Source organism: Carassius carassius, chromosome 50 (assembly GCF_963082965.1).
Source record: "Carassius carassius chromosome 50, fCarCar2.1, whole genome shotgun sequence".
Classification (NCBI taxonomy): Eukaryota; Metazoa; Chordata; class Actinopteri; order Cypriniformes; family Cyprinidae; genus Carassius; species Carassius carassius.
In genome coordinates this window covers 15,843,373-15,866,366 of record NC_081804.1, presented here as the reverse complement: position 1 = coordinate 15,866,366, position 22,994 = coordinate 15,843,373, and the positions used below count along the sequence as shown (strand labels likewise).

Here is a 22,994-nt window from a genome sequence, read left to right as displayed (position 1 = left end):
TGAGACCAATATCCAAAACCCAACATGCTGGTCACCAGCTGTGCTCGTCTCTTCAGCAGGGAGCCATTGTGTTCCTGGACAAAGATACAATATCCACGCCAACTTCTGCAGTATTATGAGATTTAGAGCAGAATGACATCAGAGACCGTCACCAAACCACTGAAGATCTGTCAGAGGATGAGATGTAGATCTAAACCTGTGCTGACCGCTGCCATGTGACCTCAACTGGACCGACCCACTGAGTTGAGCATAAATAAAACATGACAGCAGTGTAGATGACTGGTGTGGCACACTGTTACACGCAGCGTCTACAGGCTCCCTGAAAACCACAACAACACACAGCACAGAACATCAGCGGTGTTACAGCCCGGAGCTAAAGGCAGGAAAACCAGAACATTTTCCAGCCCAGTAGAAAAATCTAATCGTTTCAGAATGTGCTCATGGCGCTCGCTTCTGATGGGCCGCGTCACAAACTGTTAGCATCATTTAGCACGCTAAAGCACGGCTGACAACACACAATACAGAGAACGCTGGCTCTCGCCGATGTCAGTTAACATTCTTTAAGCCCCACAAACAGAACCGACTTATTCACATTAGACAGCCGGCTACACTTTCAACCTAGTGTATTTTTTCTGGTGTCTGTCAGAAGACATTAGACTCGAGCAGACAGAAGAGAACTGGGAGTTATTTTTTATTCCTTGCTGCTGGTGCAAAATTGATTCCTTTCTCTCCCTCTGTGAATTCTCTAAATGCAATCAATGCGAGAAGATCAGGAGCACAATTCTGGTACACACCACATTTGCACACACCGCAGAGACTAAAGGAATAAAGGCACGTTGCGGTTGAAGTACTGGAGGGAAATTTGTTCGCTTTATAAAGTGGAGAAACTTTGGTTGCATCAGTTTACAATGAATCTTTAAAGAACAAATGTTCCTGACCATCATAGCTGAAGTGAACTCGGTCAACCCGGCAGTTCTGTACTTTATCTAATAGCCGTGTCGGTAACTGACCTCAGGTTCAGGAGGAAATGGTTGGCGTCTTGCTGAGAAAATGTGAAGTGGCTGGTGATGCAATTTCAAGGCCTTTCCAACAGGAGTCATATCACGTAAAAAATGATTTTGAAATAGGCATTTGTAGATATACTCCAACATTCAGAATCTAAACAAAGCTGCAAAACTAGCCCCTCTTCAATCTTCAAGGCTGTGTCATAAAAACATTGTGGATCTGAATGACTTATTTTTCGATTTCGCGTCTGACTTCCGAGTTGAAAAATTTGAACTTTGGCATCAATTCGCACCGCGTTAACCAATAAGGAGCCTGCTCAGGAGTCACTCATTCAACATGGAGGAACGACTGATTTTGTCAGTGAGCAGTCAACCAGAGCTTTATGACACAAGTATCATACACAAGTTCATATTTCAGGAATAAAAAGGACCTCGCTTGAAAGAGTGTGTTGTAAATACACATTTAACTTTTGAGTAACGTACACGTTTATCGACCCGCTGCCTTCTGCCGCTGTTTTTTTACAACTATTTTCCCCCTAATATAGCCTACAGCTACTTTTCGCTAACAAGATACTGTGTTTATTCAGAGGATGTGTGCAGGAAAAAGTGGAAAAGCCCCGAATGCTCGATCAACATTAGCCATGTGGCAAACAGACAACCGCCTAGCACTTGCCCCTCCCACAAGAAGCGGATTTCGCCTCAGACGCGCATCAATTTCGCTTCAAACTCGAATGCAATCAAAATGTTCAAGCGGCAAACTAGACGCGGTAGACGCGAATTTGACGCTCTATTCGCGTTTGGTAGAGTCATTTGTTTGTGTAATGATAACGGACATCACAGTTAAAACAGACTGTGAAGGCACGGTCATATTACATGGATGAAATGTTATCCTAAGTTTAGAGAACATTTGAAAATGTGAATATTTAAACATTTTTAAGTTCATACATTGCTACACTACTGACGATACACAACACGACTTTTTTGTGCACAAATTTTTTACTGAAATGTTGCTAATGTAACAACACACCCTAAAAATGTAATTAATTCCACCTCACTAAATTATATGACAAAACCACATATTTATGCACGCAGCAATTCCCAGACTTTCGCCAATGGGTCTAGAATACAATTTAAATTATTATTGGAAATGTTTCTCTTTTTTTGCATTTGAGAAGTTTTGTCACCATTCGAAGCCTTGGGTGAAGCAGTGCTAACTATATTTGCCTCAACAATAACAAACCTGCAACCTGTACACAAGCAGTGACTTCTTCTGTAGAATGCAAAAGAAGATATTAAAAACATACTGTATTTTCATAGAGTGCCATTCTTGTTTAAACCATAGGGATTTTTATGGGGAGGGTTTGATTAAACGCCTTCTAAATATGGCGTGTTTTCAAAGTTTATATCCTTATGCAATATCTCCCGCACGCTTGATTCATAGCTACTAAAGTGCAATGATTGCTAACAGAATTGTATATTTCAAGCCTTCTGAACTCATTATAAATGCTTTGTGTGATAAACAGACCGAGATTGTAATTGATTCAGTGACAGTCTTCTCTCTAGTCAGCTATTAACTTGAGAACATGCGACCGGATCACAGGGTCAGTGTACTTTAGGAACCTCATCAGTGAATGAATGGCTCTTTGGAAATGGCTCTTTTCAGTGATACAGTTAGCAAATCAGACCAAATATTCTGTGAATGAAATGGACTGATTTCAACTCAATGATCCTCAAAGTTAACACTGGTCACCGCATTAGATACAAAATATCAAACCAAACCTATTTGCAAACAAATGTTGTAAAATAAAATAAAATAAATAAAATGAAACCAGTGAAAGCTAGAACAGTGTCAAGATATGAATCTATTCCAACATGAACAGTGAGAAATGGCATATTTCAACTGGATTGGTTGTTGTGCTGTTTTATGTATCCATCGATTGGTCTCTCAAGCTATCCCTCATCTATGTCCTTTATGATGTCACATGGCCTCAATGATTGATGATAGTAATCAAACGCTCTCATTAATGCGTTAATAAAACCCCTGCTGCTTCCCAGAACCGGTGCTAATGAACTGTATTTGGGAAGACGGAGAGAAAGAGAGACCCGCTCCTCAGATTAATGTTACAAAGCATTTAGGGGAACAATGACATCAGCCTGTCACATCATTGATGAATTATTGCTATAAATAATAACCTACACTAAGAAAATGTATGTCTTAACTGGTTGGAGATATGCATTTTATTTTTTTACAGAAAATGAATGTATTAATTTTATTTTTCTAAAAAATAAATTTATTATTATTATTATTAATTTAAATAAAATATATCATAATGTTTTATGATGCATTAAGGTGCAGTTAAATCATCTAACAGTAGGGGTTATCTGTTAATGCTCATCTGATCTCTATGGCTTATCGGACTGGAATTATTCATTTTATTTAATTTTTTATAGAAAATGAATGTATCTTTTTTAATCTTAATACATTTTTCATGTAACGTAATTTAAATGGAAATTGCATTTAACTCCTTGCATAAATGTGCTGTAACATCATCTACAATTGGGGGCTAAACACTAATGCTAACCAGGGGTGCGTTTCCCAAACCATTGTTCGCTAACTATAAGTTCTATAATTATTAACTCTTTCCCCACCATTGACAGCTTATCTCGTCTTTTAAAAGACAACGCTTCCCTGTCATAGACAAGTTTTTACGGCTTTTGTGTTTTCATTGTTATACACTCAAGGGTGCTATTACACATCTTCTGAACGAGTACAAAATCTCCAGAACAAAAACACATGTGAACAAGATGGAGAAATGAGTGATATCTTATATACACATATGCATATGAGAAATAATGCTATCATCAGCAATAGACAGCATATAAATAAAAACTGCATAATGTTACAGAGTAAAATGCTGATCCAGGAAGTGGTATATGTTGGGGTGATGTTGGTGATGTTGGTGCAGTGGATAAGACACATGTCTTTGACGTGAGAGACCCGGGTTCGAATCCACTGTGAGACACCAATGTGTCCCTGAGCAAGACACTTAACCCCTAGTTGCTCCAGAGCTGTGCGACCTCTGACATATATAGCAATTGTAAGTCGCTTTGGATAAAAGTGTCAGCTAAATGAATAAATGTAAATATGTCTGTGCAAGCTTTGGAGGTGTTAAAGGGGTGATAAAACACGATTTCACTTTTCTAACTTTAGCTAGTGTGTAATGTTCCTGTTTGAGCATAAACAACATCTGCAAAGTTACAACGTTCAAAGTTTTAAGCAAAGGGAGATATTTGCTTTTAAAGAAATCCATTTCTAAGGACTACAGCAAACGGCCGATAGGGACTACACGACATTCCTCCAGGGTTGCTGACGTCACTAAGCCCAAAACCCCTCCTCCGAGAATAATAAATTAGGGGGGGGGCGGGGTGGGGAGCGAGGCCATTTTATATTGCTGTGGAGATTGAGAAGAGTTGTTGTATGCTGGAGTGTCATTGCCGCGATGCCGACGAAACGCTGTTATTTTCATCCGGATTGCAGGTCCACTTTGTTCAGCCTTCCTAGGGACGGGGAAGTTAGGGATCAATGGTTAAAATTTATTTTTAACTCGGTCCCTCAAAATTATTACCCAAATCTCGCTCTCTGTGCTGCTCATTTTACGGAGGAAAGCTTGCACAATCTTTGCGAGTTCAATGCAGGATTCGCCCAACGGCTTGTCCTGAAAGATGGAGCAGTTCCAACTTTAAAAACAGAAGCTGTTTACGGGCCACAACCTGTAAGTATGACTTATTTTTCGTCGATGTGTTTTACTGTAATAGTTTGTATTGCTTATTGTACATTGTATCAAGGAAGTGAACAAATAACAACGCTGTTTGGCTCAGCAAACCAGTTTGTTAAATGCTCATTCATGCATTCGACAAACCCCTAACGTTAACGTTACAAACTTTTTTTCTTAATCTCAACCGCGAACTTGGAATTAGTGTATATCATTATTTGATTAGAGCGTTTATGTATTGTTTATCTACATGTTTGTTTATCTGCAGGCATGCTAAACATGGTTGTGTGTTTGATTTGGCTACTATAGTAAATCCAATGTTTAGTGTTCGTTTTGGGTTAATAGTTATAGCGACAGATATTTGGCTATAAGCGTTCTAAAAATACAAAAGTAACGATTCCATTCAGTACCGATCTTCACTCTTTAATCAAAAAAAATCCCTTTGATGACTAATATAATTTGTTAGAACAATTATATGAAATTCTTGCTTATGAAGCTTATTTTTTTGTGGTCCAATGATTATTATCCAGTAATTAATTTTTTCCTACTATTTTACATGACAAATGTATGTTTTAAGCTGTAATTTGATCATTGATTACATATTGTCATTATTTCTTACAGACAACATCTCAGCAGGGTTCGAGTTCCCAAGAGCTCCCCACTACATCTACACTTCATGAAGTTGGATGTCAGTCAGACCCTATAGAGACCGAAACTGTAGCCACAGAGATAAAGCCAAAGATGCGATCAGTGGGCACACAACTTTCAATGGGTACATTGAGCAGTTTCCACTTAAGGAGCAAAGGTATGAAATACAGACATTAAATGTGTTTGTGTTACTTTATCATATCCAGTTCTAGTACACATTGTCTTTTTTTATTATAACTGTTATACCGGCTACTGAAACTTATGTGTATTAGAAAGTGGCTTATGTTTCTCACTGTAAAAAATTGTAATAGCATGACAGATGGTTATGAGTAATTGTATTTTTTACTTTTTTTTGTACTTATAGGCATTCAGGCAACATATTATGGTCATGATGTGGGCACCCAAACAACTGAGATGTTTTCTGATGTGCAGCTGTCTTCAACACCAGTAAGGGGCTCAGTCTTCAGGCCCAGTAAGAGACCTCGTCTGGTGTTAGATGAGGAAGAAGAATCAGAATTAAATGTCGAACCCACCGATTCCACATATAACCCAGATTCTGTTGTTACTGAAGAATCAGAATTGGCGTAAGATATAAATACATATTTACACACTTTTTTACCAATACATTTGTGTTTAAAAAAATATATAAAACATGAAAGCAACTTCCTAATATTTATTCTTTTTATATTGCCTTAGGATAGATCCACAGCCCGACCACAGCGATAACAAATACATTGTTTTTGAAAGCTGTCTTCGAGAGCTGTTCGTGTCCTGTCCAATTTGTAAGACAAAGTGTGTTGTCCAGATCAGACGAAGGGGGACTTTTGTTGCATTCACCCAGCTTTGTGAAAAGTGTAACTACTACAGACAGTGGCAGAGCCAGCCCATTGTAGGGAGTACCCCACTTGGAAACCTGCTATTGTCTACTGCAACGTATTTTACCGGTGGATCTTTTAAACAACTAGAGAAGGTATTACAATTACAATAAAATTCACAAAAAAATACTGTGTTGTTTCATTATGTATGTACTGTATGATTTCTATGTTAATAGATTTTCAAGGCCATGAAGCTCCAGATGATGCATTTCGTAACTTTTAGGATTCATGCCAGGAATTTCATTGAGCCTACCATAATACACAAGTGGAACCAAGATCAACTGAATCTTATAAGACAGCTGCAAGAGGGAGGAAATGTTGCTGTGGCTGGAGATATGCGTGCTGACACGCCAGGTACGTTTACAGTATATTAAAAAAAATCACGCCGTTTATTTTATAGTCTTTTGAGTTTTCCTAAAATATTATGATACTGATGTTCTCAGTAATGTTCTATATATGATTATGATGTTTACAATAGGACACTCAGCAAAATTTGGCAGCTACACCATTATGCACATGGAAACCAACAAAATTCTGGATCTTCAACTAGTTCAGGTTAGTAATTAAGCATTTAAAAAATTTATTTACATTTTCTTTTAGCTGTTATTGTTTATACTCTACTCTGTTTATACATTTGAAATGTTGTGTACCCAACAACAGAGCAACGAGGTTGGTGGAAGTTATCATATGGAAAAGGAGGGATTGAAGCGTTGTCTTGATAAGCTCGAGTCTAATGGTTTAGCTGTTGACTACATCGTCACCGATCGGCATCCGCAGATTCAGAAGTACCTGAGGGACCGCAATATCACTCAGTTCTATGACGTGTGGCACTTTGAGAAAGGTAATTATTTATCTTTGTATTATTAATTGATTCTTATTCAGTTAATTGTTCAACCTAACATGTACATTTTTATTTTTGTGGTAATTTGATTATCTTGAAATAATGATTGTACAACCAAGCTTTTACTTTGTACAGGTTTATCTAAGAAACTTGACAAACTTTCAAAAATGAAGGACTGTGAGGTGCTGAAAAAATGGTTGCACAGCATCAAAAACCATGTTTACTGTAGTGCGATTTCCTCTGAGTCTGGGACAGAAAAGGTGGGGAAGTGGAATTCACTGCAGAACCACATCCAAAATGTACATGTTCATGAGAACCACCTCTTCCCCAAGTGTGAACACCCAGACAAAGTTTCCAGGGATCCAAAAAAATGGATCCAACCAGGTATGACTGTATAGAGAGACAAATGACAATAAAATGACAATAAACTAGTAAAATTGAGATTTTCTTCATATTTTATCTGTTTGGTTACAGGATCAATAGCGCTCCATAAAGTGGAAAAGCTATTATACAACAAGAGAGTTCTCAAGGATATAGAAAAGCTCAGCCACAACTTTCAGACGTCATCACTGGAGGCTTTCCACAGTCTGATTTTGCGTTTTGCCCCAAAGAACGTGATTTTCCCTTTCATAGGAATGTTGTGCAGGTAATAATCTTTGACATATTCAGTAATATTTATAAGCATTGTTTCTAACAATTGTTATGGAAATGTTTTTTTTATTCATTATTTTATTAATATTAATGATCTTTCCCTATAATAAATAATGTTCTTTCCTAATAAGGAAGAAAAAGGTTAAATAGGTTAGGAGCCTTGCCTGTGGCCCTACAGTATGTTATCTATGATATGAGTAGCAGAGATATAAAGAGCTATAAAGCCTCCCATCTTGGCGAGCACTCACATTCTTTTGACTGACTGTGCGACTGTGAGCCTTTCTTGCAAGAAAGAAACCATTATAATCATTGATTGAACATTTGTCTCTTATTCTGAATTGTTTATTTGTCACAACACAGTCTACTAATCTTCATATTTTATGGATTGTGCACTGATTACAGGCTGTATCTTGCAGCAATGCACTATGATGAAAATGCTAACCGTGAGCAGGCAACAACAACTGAAGGACAGGCTGTGTATAAGATCGTTTTTCCAAAGTCCAAAAAAGGGGAATGCACCGCAAAGCCAGTGAAAATAGAACCAACATACAGTAAGTTTGTTTTCTTAACAATAATATATAAAAAAAGCTATAATAAAATAAATATAAGCTTACAAAAAATATTTATAAATATTACACAAATGTTAATTATAAAACAAAGGTAGATTATTTATCAGTAATTATGTAAAACCATAGAGTGACTCAGTATTCTGTTTTTTACAGACTATGTGGATGACCTTATGAGCCTTCTGTTACATAAAGTCTTTGTGGACCCCAAGCCATATGCGGAAGAGCTGCATGCAATCCCCATTCCACCTCCTCTGTCATCACAGTATGAAAAACTTTCCAAAGAAGAGGTGATTGCCCAGTGTGTGTCACGATTCAGTCGAGGGGTGGCCGGAACCCAACAGACTGTCCCGCTGGATCAGGAAACTGTAGACGGATCCGGTTAACAACACATGATGGGATGTCAACCCTCACACTACGTCCTAGGTAGCCCCAGCACCAGCTGACAAAGCTGCGATAGGCCAGATAACGGAAACGCCTATGACAGGAATAGAAAACCTCAATATTGTGCATAAAACCAGTGGTATATTGGAAACCTGTATATGTGATGTGAAAATATGTTTGATAAAAATGTATATTTTGATTAGTTTTTGTCTTTGAATAACTATATAGTAAATATAAATGTGTAAATATATATATTTTTGTATCTATTGTCTTTTATTTATGTTCTTTTACACAACATAATTTCATAAAATTTAATAAATACTTACTCCTCTTCATTTCTGCGTCTCACTGGTCCATAGTCAGCTCTGTAAATATTATTGATATTTTGCAAAGTATACGGATTTAAGCAGTTTGGTTCAAAACCTGGATGCTCAACCATACATTTAGGAGGGTCTGGAACCTCCATCATTCGTTTTACAACCTAAACAGTAATGTAAGACAATGAGAACATACTGTACAATTAACCTATGTTCATCTTTTAAATATGAAAAAAAATTATACAGAACTATTAACACGTTATGCATAATTTTGGTAATAGCTTATTACACTACCTTCTGTATTTCTTTGCAGCAGATGTTTTCCTCTTCAATTGGCATTTTTTGCACAGTTATTACATGTACACCTAATAAAATATATATATTTTTTTAAATAAAAAAAGGTTCTTGAATACACTTTTGTTAATAGACAAACACTTAATGTTATAAATTAAACCAACTATTATAATTAGTACAATTAAATTACAGCGTATCTAAAAAAGTATTAGATATCAACAACAAAAAACATACCATTCTGAAACGTCATTTAAACGCCGTTCTTTAACAGGTTCTGCTCGTTCATCTTCATTAAAATTTTCTGGGTCCGATTCGGGCTCAAATTGGTATGGTTTTATTGACGCCATTGTTTCTAATACCACCAAAGCACAGACGACTGGTAAAGGTAAGGGGCGTGACATTACCGAAAAACGTGCTCTAGGCGGTTAGCGAATCACAACACACTGTGCCAGCTAACCAATCTGAGCCCATTGCTATTTTTGTGGGACTGGCTTCATAGAACCCAGAAACCATCAGACCGTTTTACAAGGAGGGACAGAGCAGTGTAGAGTAAAGGTAAAATATATGAAAAATAATGCGATTTTTTAAAAAACAAAGCATGAACACATGTTACAGTGCACCCCACAAACACAATCAAGCCTTCGAAAAACCGCGTTTTACCACCCATTTAATGGAAGCAATTTACTGGATTTATGCCTTGATAATCATACTGAATATTATCCAGATGTACTTTTTGATCTTCTCACTTTTTTGCTCCAAAAAAATTCATTTTTTAAAAAATCTAAATAAAATAATTTAATTAGATAATTATTTTTGCTTAAAAGGTACAGTTACAGCATCTACCAGTAGCTTATGCTAACCAGAGCTCCAACTCTCACTGAAAATGAATGACGTGTGGTCGCTTTGTCGCTGCAAACGCCGTGAATACCCCATGAGAGTTGTGTTTGGGAATCTTTGGTAGGGTTCACATGCTACAAAATGTCTGTGACTTACCGGTCAGAAAATCGCAAAGTACAAACTTTACAGAGTCAGAAGAGATGGCTCTGTTCCAGCACAAAGAATAAATAGAGTAATAGTTTTCCCAGGAGCCTATTGTATTTCTTTGAGCAAACCTCATATCCTACGAGGAAGTCTAAAAAACCATGACCTTCACTTTTCTCAGTCATTCTGGTGGAGGCCCATTAATCTAAATCAGTGGTTTTCAACCTGTGGGCCGCGGCCCCCTAGTGGGTCGCGGTGGTATTGCAGGTGGGCCGCCAATTACTATTAAAATAAATAATATTGTTAATATTGTTAAGTCATAACATAATAACATCATTTCATATATATATAATTAAATAACAAAAAAGAAAAATTAAACTGTTACTATGCTTCCACTATTCGAGCTCGCTGATTGGTTTAAGAATAAACCACCAATTTATCTTAGATATTTTTGCTGCATATGCTACAGAACAACAAATTCAAACATGCATAAAGTGCTGTTGTGTTCCCTCCTGACTGCTTGCTCCGCTGACTGTCTACCCGCTGCCGAGCTCTGCCTGGATCTGGTTTTCCCGTTTTGCTGAGTGAGCGGTGTCAGCCTGAGTTATTTTCAGTTCATTGCCAGTTCATTCTAGGGCTGTGCGATTAATAGAAATCGTCATAAAATCACGATTTGAGCGTGCACGATTTCTAAATCGCTTTATAGCAAGATTTTCCATGGTCCTGACCTCCCGTAGTATGCAATCCGAGCCAATCAGAATGCATTGCGCCTAGTGCGAGAACAGAACAGACTGGGCATATGCCTTACTCAAGGTTCACACACTGTCTGTAATGCGCCTTTTTTCCGAGCCCATGTTAACGGATCAGAGCGTTCACACTGCACGTGGTAAAAGGCTAGAAATAAAAACGTGCGAAAATAATTAATATCTAGCACATGAGCATAGAGAGAGTTGTGAGCGCACAGGACGCAGTTTAAGTGAGAGGAGACACGTTTTAAGTGCGCACACTCTCTCCACGCAGAGCAGCGTGTATCTGAGCAAGCACGTCTGGTTTTGTGACAGAGCAAAGGAAATCTGCGTGCGAACAGAGAGATTCACGCTCGTGCATTATTTTAATGTGCTTTCGCGTTATATTTATGCGCTCTCGCTTCTGACCGCATACTGTCACACTGTCTAGTCTCTGTTTCCCTGGGTGTCCACTAGTGGGCTCACTTCCCCTTAGGCACTTCACCGTAGGCACTAGAATTCCACTAGTCTTGTCCTTTCATCACAGTAATTGCACTCCTGCTAATTGCACCAGGTGCCTTCACTTAATTGTCATTAGCCTCCCTATATTTACCAGTCTTTTCATGGTGTCTGTATGGAGTCCTTACCCTACGTGATCCAAGTCTTCTCGTCCTCCGAGATTTCTCATCTTCCTGTTCCCTTCCTGTCCCTTTCCTGTTTGTTTTATTTTGGACTGTTCTCTGGATTTGACCCTGGCTTGTTTGACTTCGATTTGATTTCGAAACATACCTGCATTTGGATCTCTCCCTCTCCTGTGTCTTACTTGGGTCGCGAACGTCACAGAAGGACTCCATCCATACAGATCCAGCGGTATGTCCTTTCATGTCTCCTCCCCAGCCAGTATGGTGGAGTGGAGGGCTAAATATTTAAAGTTAACCTCCCTCCGCCATGAGGGTAATGATGTGGGGGCCATGGCACAGGTGTTTTGGTCCCTGGCTGAGGGCATGGGTTATAATGAGACGGCCTTAAAGGACTATTTTAATAGCGGGCTGGATGACCCGGTTCCACAAGAGGAACTGGCTCAGCTGGACACATATGGGTTCTGGGAATTCGTGTGTTACTTACAGCATCGGCTTCCATGGGATGCCCCAGCCACTCCTGTCTCTTCCGATGGGATGGCCGCCAGCCCAGCGCCACTGCCCAAGATGGCCGCCAGCCCAGCGCCACAGCACAAGGTGGGCACCAACCTAGCGCCACGATGCAAGATGGCCGCCAGCCCAGTGCCACAGCACAAGATGGCCGCCAGCCCAGCGTCACGACGCAACATGGTCGCCAGCCCTGCGCCACATCACAAGATGGCTGCCAGCCCAGCACTACTGCCCAAGATGGCCGTCGGCTCACTGCCACTGCCCAAGATGGCTGCCGGCCCAACGCCACTGCCCAAGATGGCCGCCAGCTCATCGCCACTGCCCAAGATGGCCGCCGACCCATCGCCACTGCCCAAGATGACTGCCGGTCCAATGCCACTGCCCAAGATGGCCGCCGGTCCTGAGTCAAGTCAGTTTCCCGTTGACCTTCCAGAGTCGAGTCAGGTTCCCGTTGACCCTCCAGAGTTGAGTCAGGTTCCGGTTGACCCTCCACCCTAGTGGGTCACGGTGGTATTGCAGGTGGGCCGCCAATTACTATTAAAATAAATAATATTGTTAATATTGTTAAGTCATAACATAATAACATCATTTTATATATATAATTAAATAACAAAAAAGAAAAATTTAACTGTTACTATGCTTCCACTATTCGAGCTCGCTGATTGGTTTAAGAATAAACCACCAATTTATCTTAGATATTTTTGCTGCATATGCTACAGAACAACAAATTCAAACATGCATAAGTGGCTGTTGTGTTCCCTCCTGACTGCTTGCTCCGCTGACTGTCTACCCGCTGCCGAGCTCTGCCTGGATCTGGTTTTCCCATTTTGCTGAGTGAGCGGTGTCAGCCTGAGTTATTTTCAGTTCATTGCCAGTTCATTCTAGGGCTGTACGATTAATAGAAATCATCATAAAATCATGATTTGAGCATGCACGATCTCTAAATCGCTTTATAGCACGATTTTCCGCGGCCCTGACCTCCCGGAGTATGCTATCCAAGCCAATGAGAATGCATTGCGCCTAGCGCGAGAACAGAACCCGATGCAGAGTCGAGTCAGGTTCCTGTGGACCCTCCAGAGTCGAGTCAGGTTCCTGTTTCCTTCCTGAGTCGAGTCAGGTGCCCGTTGACCTTCCAGAGTTGAGTCAGGTTCCGGTTGACCCTCCAGAGTTGAATCAGGTGCTCGTGGACCCTCCAGAGTCGAGTCAGGTGCTCGTGGACCCTCCAGAGTCGAGTCAGGTGCTCTTGGACCCTCCAGAGTCAGGATTAGTCAACGTTGACCGTCCTGAGTCAGGGTTAGTCACCGTTGACCTTCCAGAGTCATAGCTAGTCACCGTTGACCTTCCAGAGTCAGGGCTAGTCACCGTTGACCTTCCAGAGTCAGGGCTAGTCACCGTTGACCTTCCAGAGTCAGGGCTAGTCACCGTGGCCTTCCAGAGTAAGGGCTAGTTACCGTTGACCCTCCAGAGTCAGGGCTAGTCACCGTTGACCTTCCAGAGTCAGGGCTAGTCACCGTTGACCCTCCAGAGTCAGGGCTAGTCACCGTTGACCTTCCAGAATCAAGTCAAGTCACCGGTGATCTTCAAGGACAGATTCAAGTCACTGGTGATCTTCAAGGACAGAGTCAAGTCACTGGTGATCTTCAAGGACAGAGTCAAGTCACCGGGGTTCTTCATGGGAGAATTCAAGTCACCAGTGATCTTAATGAACAGAGGCAAGTCACCATGGATCTTCATGAACAGAGGCAAGTCACCATTGATCTTCATGAACAATACAAGTCACCAATGATCTTCATGAACAAATGCAAGTCACCAATGATCTTCATGAACAAGAACAAGTCACAAATAATCTTCATGAGCAGAGTCAAGTCAGCATTGATCTTCTGGAATCCAGTATAAACCCCATGGGATTACCAGAGTCTCGTCACGTCTCTGAGGGACTACCAGAGCCTCTCCAAGTCTCTGCTGAACTACCAGAGCCGTTCCACGTCTCTGCTGAACTACTAGAGTCTCTCCTCGGCTCGGCTGATCCACCAGAGTCTCTCCTCGCCTCTGCGGAACTTCCAGAGTCTCGTCACGTCTCAGTCGAACTCTCTGAGCACCCGACTGATCCTGTTGTGGCCACGGAGGCTACCCTTAACTTGTTCATGTTTTCTGTTTCAGACTTGCCCAACCAGACTTGTCCTCCTGTTTATTCTGCCGCACGGATGTGGTGGTCTTCTGCTCCGCCCTGGGGGGGCTGCTGCCTCGACCACACGGATGTGGTGGTCTTCTGCTCCGCCCTGGTGGGCGTCACGTTATGTCCTCCTGGACTTGTGTTTTTGTGGTTGTTTTGTTTTGTTCTTTTGTCTGTTCTTCCATCTATGGACCTGTTCCTCCGTCCCTCCCCCTGATCCTCCGCCGGTCCACCTCCCTCCTGGGTTTCTTGTCTGTGTCTTTCTTTCTGTTTCCCTCTAAGGACCTGGCCCTCCATCCCTCCCCTTGATCCTCCGCCGGTCCACCTCCCTCCTGAACTCCTTGTTTTGTGTTGCACTTCTCTTGTCTCTGTTTTCCCCATTTTACCTGGTCCTCTTGTCTCTGTTTCCCCATTTTACCTGGTCCTCTTGTCTCTGTTTTCCCCATTTTACCTGGCCCTCCGTCCCTCCCCGTGGTCCTCCGCCGCTCCACCTCCCTCCTGGTCTCTTTGTGTCTTTGGTCTTCCCTTGGGTTCGGGTGGAGCATCTGGCTGCTGCTCCGTGGAGGAGGGGAAAATGTCACGCTGTCTAGTCTCTGTTTCCCTGGGTGTCCACTAGTGGGCTCAATTCCCCTTAGGCACTTCACCGTAGGCACTAGAATTCCACTAGTCTTGTCCTTTCATCACAGTAATTGCACTCCGGCTAATTGCACCAGGTGCCTTCACTTAATTGTCATTAGCCTCCCTATATTTACCAGTCTTTTCATGGTGTCTGTATGGAGTCCTTACCCTTCGTGATCCCAGTCTTCTCATCCTCCGAGATTCCTCGTCTTCCTGTTCCCTTCCTGTCCCTTTCCTGTTTGTTTTATTTTGGACCGTTCTCTGGATTTGACCCTGGCTTGTTTGACTTCGATTTGGATTACCCTATAATAAACATACCTGCATTTGGATCTCTCCCTCTCCTGTGTCTTACTTGGGTCGCGAACGTCACACATACACATTCTGTATACACACTGCAAACACCTGAGGCACCGCTACAAATAATGAGCTGTATGAACAATGCAAAGTCTGGATTTGACACTGGATTTTTTTTTTTTTTTGCCATAAGTCTATAAATTTTGTTACATCTTTACTATAGTGATAATTTTGACTTATGTCTGTTCTAGAGACGTTATAACTTTTTGATAAAGCTCTAATTGGTTTTCTTTTGGAAATATGTTTCAAATTAATCCTGAATGCATTTATGACTGTAAAAGCATATTGGTGTGTGTCACAATCACAAAATTGATCAAAGAAATCGCGATAGGTTTTCTTTGTCCATATCACACAGCCCTAGTTCATTCAAATAAACACAATTAACAATCTAGCTTCTGAGTACTAAGTTATTAACCCAACAATAGCAGGGTCAGTTAATTTTTTTGCAGTGGGCCGCGCAAACATATGTGTTTGGTTGTGTGGGCCGCGAGTTGAAAAAGTTTGGGAACCACTGATCTAAATCATATCAATACCAGACCAATACCAGTTTCACTCCAAACTCTCCTCCTGTCTCAAGCACAACAAAAAAAGCAGGTTTGTGCGCGACAGACAAACAATTCACCACCCCTCAGAATGACAGTGTCACCATTTGTCACCCATATTGCCCCTGGGATTGGGCATTAGATACATGCATCTCTGGGCATCTAATGTAGGATTGCTCTCTTGAGTCGGTACAAACCGTATGCTGCACTGCCAGTGTAGAATGAGCCAAATTGGTCGACTAGTCCAACAACAACCAACAAGCTGATTAGTGACGTCCCAAGTCATCTGATACCCAAAAGCATTTCTATAGTGCATTTTTAAAGCAGCCTTGGTTTATAATGTGTTTTCCCCATTAATTTTACCATAGGATTTTTTATAAAGTATTTGTGAAAGAATTATAAGCCATAAACCAAATCAACCAGCAACAAGGAGAACTACTACATTACAAAACTTTCATTTGAAGCCAAAAAGTATTTGAAAATTGGACAAAAAGAAAAAGGTACATATTTAATGGCTTTAGTGAGAGAAAAATTAACTATAATCCCATGAAGCACTGCTAATGACAACAGCAAATGGAGAAAACAATGGAGAAAATACTATTGATTAAACTACTGACTCCACATCACTCGCAGTTCGTCATGGGAGTGGGGCGGGAACTAATGAGTTAATTTGGTGGGATTTGCTTGCTTCAATTCTCTGCTTGGTGGACATTTCTTTACAGAATCATGGGTTATGTAGTTTTTCACCTGGAATTCTGCTGTTGAACACATTTTTTCACCGACTTTTTTCCATAATGGCGTCATTTAGTGGCAACTGGGAGACTAAAGTGTTAAGAGTTCCTCAAAAAAGGAAATAGATCGCATCCTCAGAGGAGGGGTAAAAAGCAATGATGCTCTTAGCACAGACACGACAAAAGTGGCAATGAAACTGAGCATTGATAGGCCAGAGGTCAAAGTCCTCAATATGGAACTGATGTAGCATGTGGCTCACTGGCATTACAGTTAATCTAAAAAGTGCCATAAATTCAGGACCCCATTAACGGTCTGTAGTCCTGCTAATGATCTGGGTGCCCATTACCGTCAAGCCTCCATCAAAGCGTTCCCCTTAGCCTCACACCTACATCTCTCCACATGAAGGGTTCAAGGTCTGTCACAGTTTTTTCAGTGTTGCCACAGCCGGCTTCATCAATGATCTCACAAAACCACGAGCTATACCTCTCGTGCCCAGATCGACAAAATAATTGCTCTAATTCCAAGCGATACCAGCCTGTGTTTGCATTGCTAAGCCATGAACACCTGCTTGATCCCAGAGCTGTTATTCGGTCGGGTATCAACTGTGCTCACTCCTATAAATAACACAACCATCCATTCAATCCATCCACTCTACACAACATTCAGCTGCTAACACGCGAGAGAAGAGCTAAACAGACAATATGAAAAAAGTTTAGGGGAGGCACGTTTCATATCAGTACAATATTGGTTATCGGACAATATTAGATTTTTTTGATTTATCTGTAAATAAATTGGATATATTTTAGCAAATATTCAATTGTACATGCTTTTATTTTATTTTTTACATTTAGCCAGGACTCCATTTACATTAAATTATAATTTAATTTTCTATTTTTTTAATAGATTTTTCATTTATAGACAACATTTTATTTTTACACTATCAGCATTATTTATATTGCTTACTACAACTAGAAATCTGTAGCTGTAATCAAGCTGAAACTAAATAAAATAAAATCAGATCAGATGAAAATCTTGCCTTGGCAACGAACTAAAATCATTTGAAGTTAAAATACTGAAATTACTCTTAAAACCTAAAATAAAATGGAATAAATGGGTAAATGAAATACAAAGCTAAAATAAAACTTTAAATAAAATAAAATAAAATAAATGGAAATGTATGAAAAAATATATGAAAAGAATGACAAAAGCACAAAATAATTATTAAAATTGCAATATTAAAAAATGAAAACTGAAAATATAAAAATAAAAGCTAATTCAAAATCTTAATAAATACTTCAGTAGTATTAAATAACATTTAAAGAAAACACAATTTATTTAAAAAATAAACAATAACAAATGCTGTATTTTAACGCTCACTTTAAGTTTAAAGTTTTTCTCTTTAAACACATTTTTTTTTTTAAATGTTAAATTACATTTTATGACACTGTTAACTGTAATCTTTAGCGAATGTAATCTGTCCATGCTGTTCATTATAGTGTTGTGATATTTTTATAGCATATAATTTTGATATTGGCTTTCACATTTAAAATAATAATAATATCGGTGCATCCCTATGAAAATAGGCTGAAAATATGACCAAAACAAATACTTAAATAACACGTAGTCAAAAAAAAGCAGAGAGGGGATCAGGTCTGGCCTTTGTGAAGGTCAGTTGGATTTTTGCACACACTCAGTAAAGCGTTTCTGCATGCACCTCGCTTCAAGCTCAGCACTATTGTCATTCTGGAACCGGAACAGCTTGAATCTGTCCAGGCACCAAAGAAGCACGTCTTTTCTGAATGTTCACTTACACGTACAGTCAGCCACAGCGCTCCATACTAGACTTCAGCAACAGTGAGGTCTTACTTTATTTACTGTGCCAATAACTGTAGAGCTTCCTGGCTGGTGAGTTTGAAAGCCCTGTATTTACTGGACCTGAGAGAGTCATTCACCAGCAGAATATCTATATATTTTTATCTCGCATTCCTGATTTTTCTTCACAGTTTCAATTTTTGATCTAACAATATAACTTTTATTTCTCCGAATTCCGAGTATAAATCTTGCTTTTTTTTTGTTCTACCACAATAAAAAGAAAAGAAAAAGATTTTCCAAATTTGCTTCTGTTTATCCAGTAGGTAGAGTGGCAGTTCGATCCAGTTAATTCAGGAAAATTTGAAGAACAAGCACACTCAGACTTTGAATATTAATGAGCAATTTAACTTGAGCCCTGAAATCGTGGGCTAAATCGTGTCAGATATTACAGCTGATATTAAAATCTGACAGCAATACAGTTCGTTCATTACACAAAATTGCATGTTACAGAAAATGATCCAGGCCTACATGTGCTTATTAAGGGCTTCGGTGAAGGTTTGAGAAATTCTCATTAAGATCTTGCACAGCTGACGACAAACAAAAGAGAGTGATGATAATGAGTCATTGTCCAACGGAAAATGACAAAAATAAAACGACGAGCATGATACTCTTACCTCTGGTTTCCATAGCAATTTTTTGGACTTGTGTGCGAGGAACATGCGGATTTCAGCTTGATCTTTGTCATGAACGCTGCTAGCGCTGGGCTCTTCCTGCTGGAAAGACACAGAGAGACAGCCATGTCAACACTATGCATTCCCATAAATAATGATGTTATTAAATAAATGAATCATCATGTTCATTTCTAATATATTTATTTGTCACACTTACTTTTTTTGTGTGTTATATCTATATGGACCATGCTACAGAATTGGTCCAAACTGCAGTCCCACAACCAAAAATCACAATTAAAAAGCATTTCATTATTCAAATATTAGATGTTTAAGATCCTTCTATCCTCTATTAAAACCCACAATAACATTTCAAATATTAGTAAGCTTAATATATATAAAATCATAATTCATTGGGTAGCAATAGTGGGATGAACTCTAAAAGTGCTGTCCTTTTTATTTGGTAAATCATGCATGTGTTGAAAGACCTAATAATAAAATGTGACATTCTGTACTTTTGTTGCATATTCATCGTTTAATCATATTTGCAAATGTCTTGATTCCACAGCAGAGAAAGCTATTTTTTGTCTTTACTGTTCCAATACTTATGGAGGGCACTACAGTATATATATATATATATATATATATATATATATATATATATATATATATATATATATAATTATTATTAAATGTATTGATCATCTCCATTGAAAATAATAAAAATTAAAAACAAACAAAAATAAAATGTCCAGATGCATTACAATAAGGATTTTGGGTGAAAATGTAGATAAAATGTCATTCAGATAACATCACAACATAAGAAATCATAATGATTTTAAAATGTGCTCAATGTGAAATATAATAATAAATGTTTTTATTTGACTCTTGTTGTGAAATGTGACCTGGACATCATCCGTTTAAGATTTTCCAATTACACCGATCGATCTTTCAGAAACAGTATTTCCGTTAGACAGCAGCTCGGTCGTTCATTTGGTCTGTCGATGGTCCGTCGTGTTCATGGGCTTCAGCAGCAGCTTTCTGTCATGAGCTCATTCTCTACTCTTCAGCTCTCAGTTAATTTCTCTCTATATTAATCTCCTGCTTTAGTCATGTGTCTCGTGTCAATGTTCAGCGCTACTTGAAAACTGCACTGAAGCATCACAAAACCCGATTAGGAGTGGCTTAAAGTCAATACTGTTGAAGAGAAGTCAAGGTAATAAAGGCCTTTATATATTGTGTTAGTTATTATGTGTCTCATTTGACAGCTGGAATGATTATGTTCACAAAAAAAAAAAAAAAAAAACATACATACTTAATATCTCACAAGGATATAGTTAAGCATGTAAACTGTGACCCTGACCTGAGCATAGGAATTGTATGCCATAATGCAGTGCGCTCAAATTGACCTTGTATTCCCTCATGTTATCCATAATCACTTCACTGCTGCATTGTTTGACTGGACTGCAATGGTTACACACAAAACAAAATAATTATTCTTATTTCACAAATAAAAACTGAATGCAAATGCTTGAATTATGCATAATGTCATGTGACTACAAAGAAGCACAATTTTTTTTTCATAAGGGTCATTGATGAACAAAAGTGTCCATGATAAAAAAAAAAATATATATATATATATATATACAGTACAGACCAAAAGTTTGGAAACATTACTATTTTTAATGTTTTTGAAAGAAGTTTCTTCTGCTCATCAAGCCTGCATTTATTTGATCAAAAATACAGAAAAAACTGTAATATTGTGATATATTATTACTATTTAAAATAATTGTTTTTAAATGTATTATACTTTAAATTATCATTTATTTCTGTGATGCAAAACTGAATTTTTAGGATCATTATCACATGATCCTTTAGAAATCATTCTAATATGATGATTCATTATCAAAGTTGGAAACAGTTCTGCTGCTTAATATTTCTTCAGAACATGTGATACTTTTTTAGGATACTTTGATAAATAAAAAGTAAAAAAAAAAAAAAAAAAAAGAAGCTATGTTTTTTAAATATAAATATTTTGTAATAACAATATTCACTACTGGTCAGTAATTTGGGGTCAGTCATTTTTTCTTTCTTTCTTTTTTTAAAATAAAATCAATACTTTTATTCAGCAAGGATGTGTTAAATTGATAAAAAGTGATAGTAAAGAAAATATATTATTAGAATATATATTAGTATAATTTTGTTTTATTTTGAATAAATGCAGTTCTTTTGAACCTTTTATTCATCAAATATATTAGACAGCAGAACTGTTTCCAACACTCATAATAAATCAGAATATTAGAATGATTTCTAAATGATCATGTGATAGACTGATGTTACATGTGACACTGAAGCCTGGAGTAATGATGCTGAAAATTCAGCTTTGCATCACAGGAATAAATTTTTATATTTATTTTTGATCAAATAAATGCAGGCTTGATGAGCAGAAGAAACTTATATATAATATATATACATACATTCATACACACACACACACACACACACACACACACACACAATTTAATTTTAAACGTACAGTATGGGATTTTTGGCCACCAGGGGTCACTCAATCAAAACAATAACATGAGACGTACATTGATGACATCGGGAAAGAGCGTAGGCTCATGGGAGTTGTTGTTCATTGGAACACGCGCTCTGTCGCTCCCCACATTCCTCACTCATTTTAACTGAGGCCGGCGACACACTGGATGCGTGGCACAAGCGTCTCAGCTGTGTGGCGTGTCAGTTTTTAATTCGGCTCCCATGTTAATAGGTTAGAGCTTGCAGACTGCCTGCGTGAGACGCGTGTCTCAGGCCCGGCTCGAGCCGCGCGGAAAACACGTGCATGCTAGAAATAGAACCGACGCCTCTTTTTCACGCGACACGCACGCGTGTTGGAAGCGTTTCCAGGCAAAATATAATAGGAAAATATGTTTATATGTAATTTTGTACACAAATACATATTAATTCATGACATTTTGATGTTTGAAAGTCTATAGGTTGACAAATTCAGATATAAATGTAATTTAAAAAATAAATAAATAATTAACGATTTTCAAATATTGCACCTGTCAAACATAAGTCTATTTTTCCGTCAATACTGTTGACGGTGTCCTTTATCAGTAGGCTTTATATTTATGTTCAACATGAAGTATAGATATTGTTGTCATGAAGACAAGAGCCTGGTCTGTCGGCAGTCTCCCTCTATGTCACCTACAGCAGCAGCAGCAGCGCGCCAGGCTTCTGGCACGCAGCAGAGACGCCACGCAGCCAGTGTGTCACCAGCCTTAGTATTTTGACAATCACGTATTTTCGAACGGAGAGATATATTAATTATCAGACCCTTATCAAATCAATATTCCATCTAGCTAGTAGTAATACATGTTAAAAAAACATGGTTGCCTTTCGTTAATAATTATAATTACGTTTATACTATGATATCGAACAAGATAGTGAACTGCATTTGAAGCTACTTTATCCAGCTAGATATAGAACACATGTAGATTTACATTATACTCTACATGAGAGCTAGTCCGTCTGCGTTTTACACAAGACATCATCGTTTCACAAAATATACGGATATAGTTAGCTGAATGGATGCATACCTGTTTATTAGAATGCAAGCATCTCTCTGTAGTTTCAGCTTGTCACGAAGCTCTCTCTATCTTGGAAATGCAACTCCAATATTTACCCGTGTCTCGTTTCTTCTTCGTCCCAAAACCTTCTCGGGTCATTTATTTCACCCGTATGTTTGCGCTTCACAGAACGTGCAGGCAAAGCATAATCATGATCCATAACTAAGTTATTGATTGAGGTATAAATACGAATATAAACAATATAAATATAAAATATAATAGTCTCGATCAAGGCTAGCTACTACTTTTTCTT

The 22,994-nt window shown here is 38.8% G+C and overlaps 1 protein-coding gene and 1 long non-coding RNA gene across 4 annotated transcripts in view; one reads left to right on the top strand and one right to left on the bottom strand.

The window, feature by feature from the left end:
• Positions 1–22,994, bottom strand: part of LOC132133404 (N-acetyl-beta-glucosaminyl-glycoprotein 4-beta-N-acetylgalactosaminyltransferase 1-like) — a 221,713-nt gene that overhangs the window by 86,186 nt on the left and 112,533 nt on the right. For 2 of the 3 annotated variants that reach the window (XM_059546202.1, XM_059546203.1), the window contains exon 3: positions 19,113–19,211. In XM_059546202.1, coding sequence (XP_059402185.1) covers positions 19,113–19,211 — 99 coding nt within the window. Of the gene's footprint in view, positions 1–19,112; positions 19,212–20,469; positions 20,571–22,994 lie in introns of all 3 variants that reach the window. The other variant, XM_059546204.1, reaches the window with a different exon arrangement.
• Positions 7,389–8,245, top strand: LOC132133406 (uncharacterized). The gene is made up of 3 exons (XR_009429149.1): positions 7,389–7,525; positions 7,616–7,787; positions 8,195–8,245. It is a non-coding gene; the product is annotated as an uncharacterized LOC132133406 (long non-coding RNA).